Source organism: Syngnathoides biaculeatus, chromosome 6, assembly GCF_019802595.1.
Source record: "Syngnathoides biaculeatus isolate LvHL_M chromosome 6, ASM1980259v1, whole genome shotgun sequence".
NCBI classification, from domain to species: domain Eukaryota; kingdom Metazoa; phylum Chordata; class Actinopteri; order Syngnathiformes; family Syngnathidae; genus Syngnathoides; species Syngnathoides biaculeatus.
The window spans coordinates 8,402,222-8,419,997 of NC_084645.1; the positions used below are offsets into that span (position 1 = coordinate 8,402,222).

A 17,776-nucleotide genomic window follows, 5' to 3' on the forward strand; every position below is an offset into this window, starting at 1 on the left:
CCAACCTGCTTGGACCCGTTTCTTCACTTCCTGACCACACTCTCCATTGCTCTGTATTGTTGACCCCAAGTATTTGAAGTCGTCCACCCTCGCTATCTCTTCTCCCTGTAGCCTCACTCTTCCCCCTCTACTTTTCTCATTCACGCACATATATTCTGTTTTACTTCGGCTAATCTTCATTCCTCTACTTTCCAGTGCATGTCTCCATCTTTCTAATTGTTCCTCTGCATGCTCCCTGCTTTCACTGCATATGACAATATCATCTGCGAACATCATGGTCCAAGGGGATTCCAGTCTAACCTCATCTGTCAGCCTATCCATTACCACTGCAAACTGGAAGGGGCTCAGAGCTTATCCCTGATGCAGTCCCACCTCCACCTTAAATTCCTCTGTCACACCTAAGGCACACCTCACCATTGTTCTGCTGCCATCATACATGTCCTGTACTATTTTAACATACTTCTCTGCCACACCAGACTTACGCATGCAGTACCACAGTTCCTCTCTTGGTACTCTGTCATAGGCTTTCTCTAGATCCACAAAGACACAATGTAGCTCCTTCTGACCTTCTCTGTACTTTTCCACGAGCATCCTCAAGGCAAATAATGCATCTGTGGTACTCTTTCTAGGCATGAAACCATACTGTTGCTCGCAGATACTTACTTCTGTCCTGAGTCTAGCCTCCACTACTCTTTCCCATAACTTCATTGTGTGGCTCATCAACTTTATTCCTCTATAGTTCCCACAGCTCTGAACATCCCCTTTGTTCTTAAAAATGGGAACTAGAACACTTTTCCTCCATTCTTCAGGCATCTTTTCGCCCGCTAGTATTCTGTTGAATAAGTTGGTCAAAAACTCCACAGCCATCTCTCCAAATTGCTTCCATACCTCCACCGGTATGTCATCAGGACCAACTGCCTTTCCATTTTTCATCCTTTGTAGTGCCTTTCTGACTTCCCCTTTACTAATCATTGCCACTTCCAGGTCGTTCACACTTGCCTCTTCAACTCTTCCTTCTCTCTCATTTTCTTCATTCATCAACTTCTCAAAGTATTCTTTCCATCTATTTAGCACACTACTGGCACCAGTCAACACATTTCCATCTCTCTCTTTAATCACCCTTACCTGCCGCACATCCTTCCCATATCTATCCCTCTGTCTGGCCAACCTGTAGAGATCCTTTTCTCCTTCTTTCGTGTCCAACCTGGTGTACATGTCTTCATATGCCTCTTGTTTAGCCTTTGCCACCTCCACCTTTGCCCTACGTCGCATCTCGATGTACTCCTTTGGACTCTCCTCAGTCCTCTCAGTGTCCCACTTCTTCTTCGCTAATCGCTTTCCTTGTATGACTCCCTGTATTTTGGGGTTCCACCACCAAGTCTCCCTCTCCCCTTTCCTCCCAAAAGACACACCAAGTAGTCTCCTGCCTGTCTCTCTGATTACCTTGACTGTCGTTGTCCAGTCTTCCGGGAGCTTCTGCTTTCCATCGAGAGCCTGTCTTACCTCTTTCCGAAAGGCCGCACAACATTCTTCCTTTCTCAGCTTCCACCACATGGTTCTCTGCTCTACCTTTGTCTTCTTAATCTTCCTACCCACCACCAGAGTCATCCTACACACCACCATCCTATGCTGTCGAGCTACACTCTCCCCTACCACTACTTTACAGTCAGTAATCTCCTTCAGATTACACTGTCTACACAAAATATAATCCACCTGTGTGCTTCTACCTCCGCTCTTGTAGGCCACTCTATGTTCCTGTCTCTTCTGAAAATAGGTGTTCTCCACTGCCAATTCCATCCATTTTGCAAAGTACACCACCATCTGCCCCTCAAAGTTCCTTTGCTGAATGCCATACTTACCCATGACTTCTTCATGGCCCCTGTTTCCTTTACCAATATGTCCATTACAATCTGCACCAATCACAACTCTCTCGCTGTCTGGGATGCTCAGAACTACTTCATCTCGTTCCTTCCAGAATTTCTCTTTCAACTCTCTGTCACATCCTACCTGTGGGGCATAGCCGCCAACCACATTATACATAACACCCTCAATTTCAAATTTTAGTCTCATCACTCGATCTGATACTCATTTCACCTCCAAGACATTCTTAGCCAGCTCTTCCTTTAAAATAAACCCGACTCCATTTCTCTTCCCATCTACTCTGTGGTAGAATAATTTAAACCCTGCTCCTAAACTTCTAGCCTTACTAACTTTCCACCTGCTCTCTTGGATGCACAGTATATCAACCTGTCTCCTAATCATCATGTCAACCAACTCCTGACCTAATTATGTGATCTGTGTGATGAATCAAGTTTTTATATAAGGTAAAAAAATATGACAGTGACACATGTAGTCTTACACGTGCTTATTGCCAAATGCTCCCACAGTTTGTTTGTCCTCTTTGACAAACTGATGACTGCGACTCCGTTTCCAATCTTCGCTGAGCTTTGGTCATCATCAACAAGCTCTGACAGGAAGACTTCCAACAGAAATGGTGGGAAATGAACCTATTGAAAAAAATATATCAATAATATGATAAAAGAGCTATTACTTCAAAACAAATCATTTAATTAATACTGGTTTTATTTTCAAATAAATATTCAGAAACAGCATGTAATTAATCTGCAGTACACAAAACATGAGGTTATATTTTTATTATAAACTACTCGATGATGGGTTTGTTTGGTCTTTTGTTCTTTAATTCAGAAGAGGCCCCGTAGCTCAGTGGTTAGAGCACTGGTTTGGTAAACCAGGGATTGTCGCTTCGTATCCCACTGGGGCCTCCACTCCCAGAGAAGGATTGCGTCAGGGAGGGCATCTGGTGTAAAAATTGTGCCAAACATATATGTGCGTTCATCTGAGATGACACTCTGTGGTGACCCCGAAAAGAACAAGCCGAAAGAAATATTCAGATCAGGATAACCCGTGTGGTCTATATGGGTTAAATAAAAATGTAATTAATTTAGGAGAAAAGAATAAGATGAGAGTGATTCTTGTGTTAGGGTTTGAATCAAGCTAATTTATCTTGTAAAAGGGGCACCACATCACTTTTTATGTGGCTATAATTTAAGAAAAGTGACGAGAAACTTTTTTATCCGTCTCGTAATGTGTAGGTTGCTACTTTTTCTTTTCCTTTCAGCTTGTCCCATTAAGGGTCGCCACAGTGTGTCATCTCAGATGAACGCATATTTGTTTGGCACAGTTGTTTCACCGGATGCTCTTCCGGATACAACCCCTCTGCATTGTAGCCGGGGAGAGTAGATTACAGACCCGGTATTCCCATGTGGTCTCCCATCCAAATACTAACCAGGGCCAAACCTGCTTAGCTTCTGATGAGATCAGGCGTTCTCAGAGTAGCATGGCAGTAAGCAATCTATAGGTTGCTATACTTTATGAAATTTTGTTATCACGATGACAAGGTTTACATAAAAAAATACAACCAAGAGTGGAATATTGTAGTATATTTAATGGCATCTACAATGGATCTAGTGAGAGGCACACAAAGGGGGTGTAACTAAACAAAAATCACACTAATAAAGGTAAAACAAAGGAAAAAAGGTGTGTGAAAAGGGAAATAGAAGATTGTGTGTTGGGCTAAAGTTGGGAACATGAGTGATTACATCATCCAGTGCAGACAGGAGGGAGAGAGGGAGGACAACGATTTTGTCCGAAGCTAGTAATTTCTCTGAATACTGTAAGTCTGGCAAAGGTTTGCTCCGTTTACTCATCACTGGACATCAACTGGCTTCTGGCAGTGGTTTCTCTCAGGGAGCTTCCCAGGAGCATGGAGGCAGATTTGGTTGAGCTAGAAAAAGATGACAGGTAATGACTGTTTCTCTTCCTGTCTCTTTTGTCTCTAGCTAGCAATTTCAGAGGGCTCAGGCTTGGCTGGAAGCATAGCGGTTTTTACCAATCCTAATCACCTAGCGGTGACCAACATTTAGGCTGGTAAGCCAACTCTCCATTCCCAGGGTGTGCCTGGACAAAAAGAGCGTAGGGGGTGGGGTGGCAGAAGCCTGCCTGGCCAGCTGCTCGCAAGACAAGAGGGTGGAAAAAACACAGACACGAGTGAGAAGGCGTGAGGTAAGAGTTAAATACCCCAGAGGCTCCTTGACTTCCCACCCTAATCATTTCTTGTCGGAAGATTTACTTCTCAAGCATCTAGCCTTGGGGGGGATTTTTTTTTTTTAAGAATGACCAATGATGAAATAGAATGACCAAGTCACAATGATCTACCCACCACAAAAATGCAAAACATTTACTTTAAAGAGTATTGAGGATTCTTTATGTGTAAATGCATGTTTGTGTGCCTTGCATGACCACATGAGCCAATATTAGACAACATAATTAACTTTAAACATTTTTTGTAACTATCTGAGTTCACATTGATGATCACTAAACGCCGTACGAATGAAAATGCACACCTGGGCTGTGTCACTCACATCAGAGGATTCATCCAACTGCAGTGAGAAACACAATCTTCGATGTCCTTCCACACATCAGCCATGGCTTCACAGCGCCGTGTAACTGTACTCCTTTACAGCTGCAGAGATTTTATTGAGGATAATATTTCTGCCTTATTTATAAAAGATCGGAACTTGTCAACTATGCCTCTTATGTGTAATGTGACGAACCCGGAAGCGATGCTTCTGTGATGGGTTTCGCTGTTGAACTATATTGTGTGAAAAGTGACTGCTGTGCAGCCAATTGGGATTTTAGTTAGTTCACGTTTCCCATTCTCAGCTTGCAGTGTCATATTTTCCATAAACAGTGCGAAAATGCAGTTCCACATTTGACTACACTGGCAGATGAAGCAAATGCACTTTGAAAATGACATCGTGAAAAAAAAGTCCACATCACATTCGGTGTGAAAGTGATACGTTTATGTCTTCTTTACTAAACATTTACTAAACATTCTAAAATAGATATTGTAATGAAAAATACATATAATAGTATTCATTTCAATGTCTATATGAAAAAAAAAAGTGAGCGGAGACCGCGTCATCCATGCACAAAGTTGCGCAATTGAGTGTCCCTCGACATCTAAGTGGTCGCCATATTAGTCGCGTCATCTGTCCTTGATGTCATCGTCACTTACGCCGTTGAAAACGCGCAGTGCCTGCTACTATGGAAGCTGAACAACAGAGATATTCGGATTTTTCCAACGGCTCTTCTGACATGGAAGCTCTTTTCGAAAAGGACAACACCACACAACCGAATGAAGTTACCGGGCAATATTACACTTTTTGTTTTGAGCCCTCAGGGCAATATTACACTATTGTTTCGAGCCATATTCAGATGATATGCCATCACGGCCAAACCGCATCCCGTCCGATCCACTTCCGCGGCGGAGATGAGCCATCGCGGCTCATCGCAGCCGGCCAGTGTGGCTTATGACATAGCCGAGCGGTGCTGCTTTTTTTTTTTTTTTTTTTGGGGGGGGGGGCCTCATGGACGCCACAGTACTCGATAAACACAGTCGAGAGCCGCCCCCGTCGCAAAGCCCGACGCGCAGCCTTCGCGGAAGATGTGACCACCGAACGTAGCGCCTCAGCCGGTGTGGCTGAGTTTCGGCCCGCCGTGCTATATTAGGAGGGGGTGGAGCCGAGCTATGTTGCAGGCTGAGTGAGACATTGTTGGCTGGGCGACGTGCACATCGACACATTTCATACGCAGATCTTTTGTTACGTTATGAGAGAGACCGATTACGTGGTCCGCCCCAAACAATTTTTTTTTAGTAGCTGTATACACACCTACCTGTTATTTGGAACCCACGAAGCTCTCGTCCTCTGCACCCGTGCAATCCATTTTTCACAGCGATCAGGGTCTTTTTCAAACTTATGAAGGGTAATTCCATTCTCCCGAGTGTTCAAGCAATGTCCAGCAATGCAATGAGCCGGCATTTTGGCTAACACGAGGGAACAACGAGCTACCGTCCCGGAGGTAAATCTAATGGAAACAAACGAGTCCAAGAGGAGGCGCCACTGTCCTTTACGTCACTTCCTGCTTCTTCTCGAAAACAAACCCCAAAGAGGATTTTCATGGCGGGAGTTACAAAAAGCTGTATACGTCAAAATCATGTTTTGTGGTGAAAAAATACATGGAACCATATTGGCTGTGGGTTTTTCATCAATAATATACCAAAAATCATCCGTTTGACGACACTTGAGCTTTAAGATTTCTTAGGCGAGAGCTTAAAATAGGGGAGGAACTCACTGACAGCATGTTTTCCTGTATTGTCGTTGTTTGCACAAATGCGGTGAGCTAAAGTAAAAAAACAATACGGCTGTAATTTTTTTTTCTCGGCACGCTGCCGCGATTGAGCGAAACTGCCTCGCAATCGATTGACGCATTGAGCAATGCAATGAAACTGATAAGTGTATATCGACCCCTGTGTTTCTCTATCCGAGGTTTCCTGGTGGAAACCTTCAGGACAATGCCAGTGGTTGGGTTCTCCCATATCCCCTGCAAGTCAATCAGTAACCTAAGCAAATCCAGCCAGGCGATGACAATCAGTGGCTGCCCCCTGCCCAGGCGGCTCCGCCACCACAGAATCCCCGGCTCCCCTGCCTCTTCACATAACCTGCTCCAGCTCCTGCTCCTCCATACTCTCTGCCTGCGCAGCCTGATCCTCCTGTCAGCATGCCACTTCCCACCATGAAACACAAAAGTTAGGAACTATGTCTTATGGCCATATTTAGTAATGAGTCCATAATTTCCTCATGGCCTCAGTGGGGCTCTGCTCTGTAGCCAGATGTGTCCTTGACCGTATCTCTGCACGGAGGCTAACCTTGATGAACTGCATACTGGACACTTGTTAATAATCCATTGCCAGCTAGAACCGCTTGAGACAGAAACCCTTTATCTAAGCCCTGATCTCACACCACAGGTTTGATACCACCAAATAGTCCGCCCTTCTGACAAGATAAAGGATGTGTGCTTTCTCTGTACCTTCGCACTTGTGATCTGCTCTCTACAGCCATTGTCTGTAACTCATAAGTGCCCGGAATATTCTGTCAGTGAATTCTTCAAAGAAACTGTTCATCATCTCCAGCCTTTATTTGGATAACCAACATTCTCACTACCAGAAATTAAACGAACACGCAGGGGAAAAAAAGCATCCTCCAACAATTGGTGACCCTGACGTGATTTTGGACTGAGGTGTTGGTTGACAGACAGAACATCGGCCGGCCAACAATTGATCACCATTTATCCTCCAAAAATGATCTTTTGTCTGTTAACTGGGGTTGAGGTCCATGTCACGTTTGAATTTGTGACATTGTGAAATTAGTTTCTGGCTGGTTGAACAGTAGGGGAAACATTGGGTGGTATAGTCCTGAGTAGAGGTGTGCCTTAGAGTGTGTGGGCATACCACTCTAGAAAGGGTTTAGACGAGCCCTGGTTTCGGAGGTTGTGCCGACACAAAAAGGTTGTAAATCCCGTGACTGCCAGACACACCAGTCGGTTGAGGACCAGTCCAAAACTTTCTGGACCGAGAGGTTGTCTAATTCTTTTCGGAGAATCGTAGAGACTAGAATTCCTCATTCGAAATCAAAGGACTGTAAAATAAAGAGGCTCAAGCAATTTTTAAATAAATAAATAAATCTAATAATAATAATAGTAATCCATCTGACAGATGATATAAATTGTAGAAATTAAAGTGATCTTAATAAAATGGCCAAAGAAGGGTATGACGACGATACCCAATGATGGTTAAAAAAAAAAAAAAAAGGGAGCATCTTTCAGCATCTGCTGGCTCGCGGGTGAGTGTCTTTCGCGCACACACACGATTGTAGCATAGTGAGGCAAGCGTATGTGTGTGTGTGTGTGTAAGATCAACGAAGGCAACACTGCTAGTATGTCTGCTGTTCTCATTGTTTTTTTTTTTATATATTTGCATTTTTAATGCTGAGTTCTTTGAGTTGTTGGCTACGTGAGTGTGCAAGGAGGCCCACCCTCCGCGTTATTTTTGCTTTGACACTTATCTGCCTCTGTTAGAAATAGAAACACCTGTTGACTACAAAAACAAACAAAAAAAAACACAAAAAAGAGGGGGGATTCGATTTAATACAAAATTGAGGAACAGTTTGATAGGGAAAGTGAATGGTTCAATTTGCGGCAAATACCAAACCATTCTGAACAATTGTTAAGTGTACAAGTGAGAAATGCATTTGATGTGTGTGTTGGAGGGTTGCCTGAAAAAAAACGAGATAGTGAGAAAAAAATAGTTTAAAGAATGGATGGAATGTTGTGAGAATGGTTCCCTCCATTGTCTTCGACTGCGTATTTGGTGACATTAATGAAAGAAAAGGAATAAGCTTGTGTTAAAAGAGTGGCGGCTCTAAAGTTGGAAGTGGAAAAAATTAACAGGTTGTCCTCAAAAGGTAGAAACGTGAGGGAGAATACTAAAAGTTGTGGAAATGAAAGCGAGAGCAAGAATGATGCAATGGGATGTGCGTTAAAGTTGTCCCGTTTGGCTGTCAAGGAAGAAAGTGTTGGTCTGGTACTGGCAACACCCAAACTGCCCTCCACGCCGCCTCCTTACTTGGAGGAGAAACGCCCTTGGGCGTTGTCTCCAACTAACCCATTTGTACTGTCACCTTACCATAAACCAGGAAAGCTTTAAAAGAATTCCAGGCTCCCAGTCAGCACAAAAAGCAGAAATTTTAGCGTTAACGGTAGCTCTCAAGTTGGAAAAAAATCAGTCCATCGCCAGCTAGAACCGGTTGAGACAGATACCCTTTGTATAAGTGGAAAGCCCTGATCTCATACCACAGGTTTGATACCACCAAATAGTCCGCCCTTCTGACAAGATAAAGGATGTGTGCTTTCTCTGTACCTTCGCACTTGTGATCCGCTCTCTACAGCCATTGTCTGTAACTCATAAGTGCCCGGAATATTCTGTAAGTAAATTCGTCAAAGAAACTATTCATCATCTCCAGCCTTTATTTGAATAACCAATATTCTCACTACCCGAAATTAAACGAACACGTGGAGGAAAAAAAACGTCCTCCAACTGTTACCAGACAGAAGGCCGAGATGGATCTGATCTTCTGAATGTCATTGGTTGAGTTCGCCAGCGCGGATGGTCTACATTTATCTGCGTACCGTCTTATGGATGAAGAAATGAAGAGGGCAATAAAAAGTTGTCAAATACAATTGATGGATGCTAAAAGCTCCATCATGCTTCCTCCAGTTTGCCTGACAGTGGAAGTCCATGGAGAGGTCTACAAACCTCTTCTCTTCCATTTTGGACCAGAAAATTTCAACAAAATTTCTACAGTGGTGGAACAAGGAGAGTCTGAGCAGCTGTAACTGAGGACTGCCTCCTGGAACAAAGATGGACCATGGGAAGTGCGAATGAGGCATTGGAAATGCAATTCCCACTCCACACCAGCCGGTCACAGGTGCATGGCTGCGTACAAGGAGCGGATGAGACAGGAGCTGAGTACTTAGAGTGAATTGTGGACATTTGTGAAAGTCATTCTGGACTTTCCAAGCCAGCCAGTTTTGACGGTAAGGAGACCCCCTTCAACTCAATTGTAAAGGCAGCGTTTGTGGATGTCTACGTTCTCCATTGAATAAAATAAGGACTAATACCCTAATTGGTGGCTGGTCAAACAACTGCTGGGGAGAAATTATGCAACATGCCAAACGTGGTAGTAGTAGGAGAGAGTCGAGCTCGACAGCATATGATGGTGGTGTGTAGGATGACTCTGGTTGTGGGTCGGAAGATTAAGAAGACAAAGGTAGAGCAGAGAGCCACGTGGTGAAAGTTGAGAAAGGAAGAATGTTGTGCATCCTTTCGGAAAGAGGGGATACAGGCTCCCGAAAGACAGGAGGAGCTCCCCGGAGCTCAATGTTTGGACTATGACAGGAAAAGCTCAGGAGTTGGTTGACATGATGATAAGGAGAAGGGGTGATATATAGTGCATCCAAGAGAGCAGGTGGAAAGGTAGTGAGGCTAGAACTTTAGGGGTAGGGTTTAAATTATTTTACCATGGAGTACATAGAAAGAGAAATGAAGTAGGGATTATTTGAAAGGAAGAGCTGACTAAGAATGTCTTGGAGGTGAAAAGAGTATCAGATCGAGTGATGAGACTGACACTTGAAATTGAGAATGTTATGTATAGTGTGATTAGCAGCCCTGCCCCACAGGTAGGATGTGACTTAGGATTTGAAAGAGAAATTCTGGAAGGAACTAGGAGCACTAGAACTAGCAAGTTACTGACTGTAAGGTAGTGGTAGGGGAGAGTGTAGCTTGACAGCATAGGATGGTGGTGTGTAGGATAACTCTGGTGGTGGGGAGGTAGATTAAGAAGACATAGGTAGAGCAGCGAACCATGTTGTGGAAGCTGAGAAAGGGAGAATGTTGTGCGGCCTTTTGTAAAAGGTGAGACAGTCTCTCGGTAGAAAGGAGGAGCTCCCGGAAGACTGGACTACTATAGCCAAGGTTATTAGAGAGACAGGCAGGAGAGTACTTGGTGTGTCTTCAGGTAGGAAAGGGGAGAAAGACTTGGTGGCGGAACCCCACTTTACAGGAAGGCATACAAGGAAAGAGGTTAGCAAAGAAGAAGTAGGACACCAACAGGACTGAGGTGAAAGGAATACATTGTGATGCGACGGCAATGGTAGGGGTGACAAAGGCTAAAGAAGAGGCATATGATGACATGTACACCAGGTTGGACACAAAAGAAGTAGAAAAGGATCCCTACAGGTTGGCCAAACAGAGGGATAGAGATGGGCAAGATGTCCAGCCGGTCAGGGTGATTAGGGATAAAGATGGAAATGTGTTGACTGGTGCCAGTAGTGTGCTAAATAGATGGAAAGAATACTTTCAGAAGTTGATGAATAAAGAAAATGAGAGAGAAGGAAGAGTAGAAGAGGCAAGTGTGAAGGACCGGGAAGTAAGGGGGAGGTTAGAAAGGCACTACAGAGGATGAAAAAAGGAAAGGCAGTTGGTTCTGATGACATACCTGTGGAAGTATGGAAGCAATTTGGGGAGGTGGCTGTGGAGTTTTCGACCAATTTATTCAACAGAATACTAGCGGGGAGAATATGCATGACGAATGGAGGAAAAGTGTGCTAGTTCCCATTTTTAAAAACAAAGGTGATGTGCAGAGCTGTGGGAACTATAGAGGATTCAAGTTGATGACCCACACAATGAAGTTATTGGGAAAGAGTAGTGGAGGCTCGACTCAAGACAGAAGTATCTGCGAGCAACAATATGGTTTCATGCCTAGAAAGAGTACCATAGGTGCATTATTTGCCTCGAGGACGCTAGTGGAAAAGTACAGAGAAGATCTCAAGGAACTAGATTGTGTCCTTTTGGATCTAGAGATAGCCTATAACAGAGTACCAAGAGAGGAACTGTGGTACCCCCTCCGTAACTCTGGTGTGGCGGAGAGATATGTTAAAATAATACAGGACATGTACCAGGGCAGTAGGTATGTGTGACAGAAGAATTTAAGGAGGAGGTGGGACTGCATCAAGGATCAGCTCTGAGTCCCTTCCTGTTTGCAGTGGTAATGGGATAGGCTGACAGATGAGGTTACACTGGAATCCCCTTGGACCATGATCTTCGCAGATGACATTGTGATATGCAGTGAAAGCAGGGAGCAGGTGGAGGAACAATTAGAAAGATGGAGACATGTACTGGAAAGGAAAGGAATGAAGATTTGCCAAAGTAGAACAGAATATATGTGCGTGAATGAAAGGGGTGGAGGGAGAAGAGTAAGGCTCCAGGGAGAAGAGATAGTGAGGGTGGATGACTTCAAATACTTGGGATCAACAATACAGAGCAATGGTGAGTGTGGTAAGGAAGTGAAGAAACGGGTACAAGTGGGATGGAACAGTTTGCGGAAGGTGTCTGGTGTTATATGTGACAGAAGAGTCTCCAGTAGGATGAAGGGCAAATTTTATAAATCAGTGGTGAGGCCGGCCATAATGTACAGATTAGAGACAGTGGCACTGAAGAGACAACTGTGGGCAGAGCTGGAGGTGGCAGAAATGAAGATGTTGAATTTCTCTCTGGGAGTGAACAGGTTGGATAAGATTAGAAATGAGCTCAATAGAGGGCAGCCAAAGTTGGATGTTTTGGAGACAAGGTTCGAAGGAGCAGACTTTGATGGTTTGGGCATGTCCAAAGGCGAGAGAGTGAGTAGATTGCTAGAAGGGTGCTGAGGATGGAGCTGCCAGGCAAAAGAGCGAGAGGAAGACCAAAGAGAAGGTTGATGGATGTTGTGAGGGAAGACATAAGGGCAGTTGGTGTTAGAGAGGAAGATGCAGGAGATAGGCTTAGATGGAAAAAACAACACATTGTAGCGACCCCTAACGGGAAAAGCCAAAGGGAAAAGCCGAACATCAGCCTTTCTAATTATACATATTACTATTCCTGATATGTATGTGTTGATCAGATTGTTAGATTATACTCACAGGTTAGTGATGGTCACGGCAATTCTTTTGAGTGTACTGAATAACTCAAATCAAATCCTTAAACAAATTTGATCATTACATTTAATTCCTGAATCGATCACCTCTTCTTTCATTAAATAATTTAAGTGCGTCATTCTGTTAATAATCCACCTCTGAGGTCTACGTTCACTCAACACGTTCACCGAAGCACTATGCATTGTTGTTGTGATGTATTTTAAAGTAGGAAAGGCGAGGAAATTTATAATAAAAAAAAAAACCTTGGCTGATCTACCAACCATCCTTGTATGTCTGCTTATGTCCCATCTAGGCTCTCGCCAGGTGGCACAACTTTTATGCATTCCAGTGCACACCAACGCTGACACCGACATCCTGCTTACTTACATTACTGTTAATGGCATTTGATTAATGAAACGTGAGTGTTGAGATACATATACAAGTTGAATGTGTCATTAGTATTATTAAATAAAAAGGCTTTAAAAATCACATTAAAGACATAGAGGGAATATGTACGCTTACATATATAAGTTTATTATTAATTGACATTTATATTAAATATGTGTGTTTTTTTTATGTTCTTGGCTGACTCAAAATTTGCCATTACCTTGAATTGGGTTAAAGCTATCCCCACAAGGATGTCAAGACTTCCTGTTAAAATCACTCACGAGTACGCTCACTGTGTAGAACTATACGTCGTTCCTCTGGCAAACGATTCACTCATCGTACCAGTACAACGCGTCTGAGTTGATCACAAACAAACAAATCACTCTTCAGTTCTTCAGTACAGTACACTGGTTCAGTGAATGAATCACTCTGTTCATTTAAATCCCTCCTTTTCCTGAACGGTGCTGCCGGACGCTGGGTGCTCATTGGTGATTCACCAAAGTGTGTGAAATCACTGGTGAGTCGCAAACCAGTCCCACCCCCGGGATGACTACTGATTGGTCATTCGCCACATATTCAGAAGCTAATGACAGACTCTGTCAACAGTTCTGTTTCCGCTCCCAGAGGACTCGCTCACTGATATAAAAAAAAGACTGGATAGCTCATTGGCCACCATAGCTGAAGTCGTTGGAAGCAGATATCCCTCATCTTGATACTCCCATAACAACAATGCTGACGTTTGCAGTTTCCAGTTTCGTGGCTGAGAATAAGTATTTACATATTCAGTGTTAACACTTGGGACTAAATGTCTGTGGGAATATATTTCTAAATAAAAAAATATATGGATGTTCCTTAAAGCCAATCTTACTGATATGTTTTGAAGTTAAATTCCGGCTAATGTTGGAACAGGGGTGCCCAGACTTTTTTTTACCTCAAGATCTACTTTTGAAGTAGCCAGCCTCTCGTGAGCTACCGACAACGGGAGATGGGGGTGGAGTGGGATGGTGGTGATAATGCAGATGCTCCCAAACCGTTTTAAGGTTAAAGTTATGTTGCCTCCAAAATTTAAAATACAGAATTAGCTTTTTTTGCACTCTATTGGCAGGGCTTTTATCCTGGATAAGGTTGTGCCAAGGTGGAATTTTAAAATTACACACCATCTGATCCTGCACTTTCTACTTTGGGTTTAGACCAGACCTTTCCCACTTGGAAAAGAGAAAATCTCATCCAGTTTAACCACTTTTTCTTTGATTATTCACATACTCCGACAGTCATTGCATCTTAAAACAGCATTTCTTTTTTAACTTTCTCCTTTAATATTGAAAGTAAACATAAGCAGCATGTCTAGCTCATCTTTGCTCTACGTTGCCCAGACTGTGTTGCTAAGTAAAGCACCCGTGGTGGACGCTGTCATTATAAAACACATTGATGGGCTTCGTAAGTACACTACCATTTGTAATTATGAGTGCATGTCTTTAAGAGCGGGGGGATGGGGTTGGCGGGGGTCGGGTGTCAGGTAAAGTAGGAAAAAGAGTGTGGCGGAGCAGCGTTGTTAGAGAAACTTCAGTGTGCCGCTTAAAGAAACCAGCGGCTTCTTCTTTTCATTTCTTACAGTAGGTATGTGAATTGTGCCATTGGCTGTAACAACCAGTCATCCCTCACTCATTGAATCACATTGCAAAATGCCACAAACTGAATAGCTGTATGTTATACTTTCAATTTTCATTGGATTTTTTTTTTTTGCGCGCAAGAATAGAATATCTGCGAAGAGACTGCATCAGCGGTGCACAATTGTGCACGCGCGCAGTTTAGAGGAAACATTGGTTGACGTTTTATTTTTTTGGCACGCCATCCCGCAATCGACCAAGACTGCCTTGCGATCGACGTATTGAACACCCCTGTGCTGGAGTATGTTGGGCTGAGTGGCAGCAAGCCTCCAGATTTCACTTTTTGAAGGTAATTTAATTTCTTTTCCTGTTCACTTCTGAAAAATCTTGATATCGGGTCAGGAAACAAACAGTAAACTCTGCACAACTTGACCCTGTTTAGGACCATAACATTTGTGTCAACTTACAGAAATGTTGACTTCCACGTAACCTTTACAGTAGTATTATTGGAGACTGTGACCTCACTTTTAATGTTGACTTACGGTATATGTCAGCTGATACAGTGTCGAGTTATGCAGAGTTTATTGGATTTTCAGTTCCATGTTTTTCTGCCAACAGTACCAACAGGCTACTGAAACCGATCATTTCCATGAAATCTGAATTGTGGCTCGAAAAAGGTGGTCTGACAGTAACTTGGGGGAAGTTTTGGCTCGAAGAACATTTAGACCTGTTCTTGGTCTCAGTGAATGATTGAATGGTTCATGTTTAATGTCCTGCTTAACAGTATTTCAGTCATATGAAAACAGCATCTCCGTGTTGTAGGATCCATTTCTACAGCGGTCATTTGCCAGAGACACAGTATAGCCAGTCCCTGACACTCACATATGATAATACTGACACACTGCCAAGCAGTTGCCATTGTGATACCAATTACTGAACTTCAAGTGAAACAGTGGCAGCTACAACCCAGACTCAAACCTTGTCTGCCAGTATTTAGGGTGGTTTTGCCTCATCCCACATTTAGACTCATACCAATCATTGAATAATTGGTGTTTAATGTCTTGCATTACGGTATTTTAGTCCTTTGACGATGGTGTCTCCTTGTAGCAGGACAGATTTCCATTGCTCTTTATCTGGTTCTTCCTCACCGAGAGAATTAGCCAATGAGACCCAGCAAGTCCCCTCACCCTGTCACATTATAGGCCTACAAATAATGGGCCAACCAGTCGCTGTTCTAACTCTTATTGCTGAGTCCCACGCAAGACAGACAGCTTCTGCTGTTACGTGTAGTTTTGTGTCAGACCTTAACTGGGTTTTAAACCTGGATCTCCCAGCCTGTAACCAGATGCTCTCCAGACTATATCATTTCTATTTACACCGATAACAAATGTAAGCCACACCCGTACAACCTATGCTTACAGGATGGCTTCTTCTAAGTCCCATTTGTAATTAATTTACGGGACTAGCATCTGGAGTTTCGCTGCAAACTCTCTTCCTGCTTTGAAGTGCTGAAATAGTGTGGATATACAAATGGGGGTGGGAGGGGGGAATCCCTTGAATTTGGTCTACCTTATTCAGTTCCTGGGGCCTCCGTGGCTTAATCAATATAAGTCAGAAATTTGGTCCGCACTGTTGGACGGAATGCTTTTATTTCACATAGTGCTTCACAGCGTATTTTGGGAAAAGTTAACATGTCAAGGAAATCGGGCCCTCGGTAATATTGAAGGTTTCTTGGTAGTAGGTATATGTATTACCTTTCCACTTTTTTGCCTTATCAAGTCGAATTAAAATCCTTCATGTTATCAGAACTGAAAAAATGTCAAGCTCACACGAACAGTTTTAATTCTACATGGCAAACTTTATTGAGAAAACCCCCACCATAATTCAACCTGTAAACCATGTCCTATGTCTTCCATACGTTTTGGGACTACCAAGATGGCGGCCAACTGGCTTCAACCAATCGACACACTGATATATATATATATATATATATATATATATATATATATAAAAGGTATCCAGTCTTTTTTTTTTTTTTTTATGTCAGTGGACTCGCTCACCTCACGCCGGCGGCCAAACAAAAACAACGACTCATTTCAAAATATGATTCGGTTCAGTTCGTTCACGAAAAAGATTCGTACGATGAAAAATCTTTCGCGAACGTAACAACACAAGTACAGGCAGGATTAAAAAACACAGCTCACTAAGTCAATTGAGTGTAATTAAGTGTGATACTAGTTTAAAGTAGCTATAAGGTGTGCGTTCATAAGTTAAAGGAGAAAGCCATTGGCCAATTTGGCGCAATGTAGTTAAGTTACCTTCAGGTACTCGTCTGACGACACAATGTCGACCTTTGTTACTCCATTTAGGGGCACGCTGATGAAGACCGTTGACCCCGTCTGTGTCCATGAGTGGTCCGTCACGAGCAAAGGCATCTCGACCCGGGCCTGCGAGTGCAACACAGGACAGGGATTTGATATGAACTATCATTATTCGGAACCAGGGACCAAAATATTTTTGTTACCTGCTTCCCAGCACTTCAGTAAGACGCCCTTTGGCGAGATCGCTGGTTATGCTTCTTTGGAATTTGAACTTTCGGGGCACGCGTCATTCAAAATTGACGACGACTTTTTGCAAAAGACAAATTCTACCACAGAGTCGCGTCGCTATGGATACTTTGGAGGCGCCTAATGTTGCCTTCAAGTACGTCGGTACAAGAGAGTTCAAGAGAGTTGGGAGACAAAGTGCATGAATCCGTGCAAAACTTGCAAAACGCGTATAGTTAAGTTGTATTTCACAGCTCGGATTTGTCACTGTCTAGCACAACATTAGCGAATAACATTCGTATTGTAAATCTTTATTAAAATCTCAAACGAATGACATAATTAATTAGTTAATCGAATATGACGAAATGCAGAAGACCAATGCGAAGTACATTAACCTTTGCTCGAAGACATTTGTAATACAATTGTAAGGTTATATCCATGGTTCTAGAACATCCTATCCAAACAGATAACCGCACTGGTCGATGGACAGAAATAGATCACTAAAAAATATTCCAGTGTCACTATTGAAAATATTTTGTCTTTGTTAAGAATTTGATAATGCAATGTAGTAAAGTAAAGCAATGTAGTAAAGCTTTAACACATAGCGCCTCCCCCCCCCCACACACACACACACAAATTTCATTGATCCCGTTTAGGGATGTAGATATCTAATTCTATTCCTTTAAAGAAAATTAATGTGAATGTTGACGTATACTGTTGGAATTTTTATTTCTAAATCATCATAAACTTAAGTTAGTAATCTGACTCCAATTTGTGACCTTACCCAACTGCCACTCATCCAACAAT

At 42.9% G+C, this 17,776-nt stretch overlaps 1 protein-coding gene across 6 annotated transcripts in view; it reads right to left on the reverse strand.

The window, feature by feature from the left end:
* dnaaf4 (dynein axonemal assembly factor 4) overlaps positions 1-17,537 on the reverse strand; it is a 40,053-nt gene extending 22,516 nt beyond the window's left edge. For 4 of the 6 annotated variants that reach the window (XM_061821667.1, XM_061821664.1, XM_061821665.1 and 1 more), the window contains exons 1-3: positions 16,948-17,537; positions 16,742-16,870; positions 2,360-2,507 (exon numbers count right to left, since the gene is read on the reverse strand). In XM_061821667.1, coding sequence (XP_061677651.1) covers positions 2,360-2,507; positions 16,742-16,858 — 265 coding nt within the window. In that variant the 5' untranslated portion in view covers positions 16,859-16,870; positions 16,948-17,537. The remainder of the gene's footprint in view (positions 1-2,359; positions 2,508-16,741; positions 16,871-16,947) is intronic. The other 2 variants (XM_061821669.1, XM_061821668.1) reach the window with 1 other exon arrangement.
* Between the last annotated feature and the right edge of the window lie 239 nt (positions 17,538-17,776).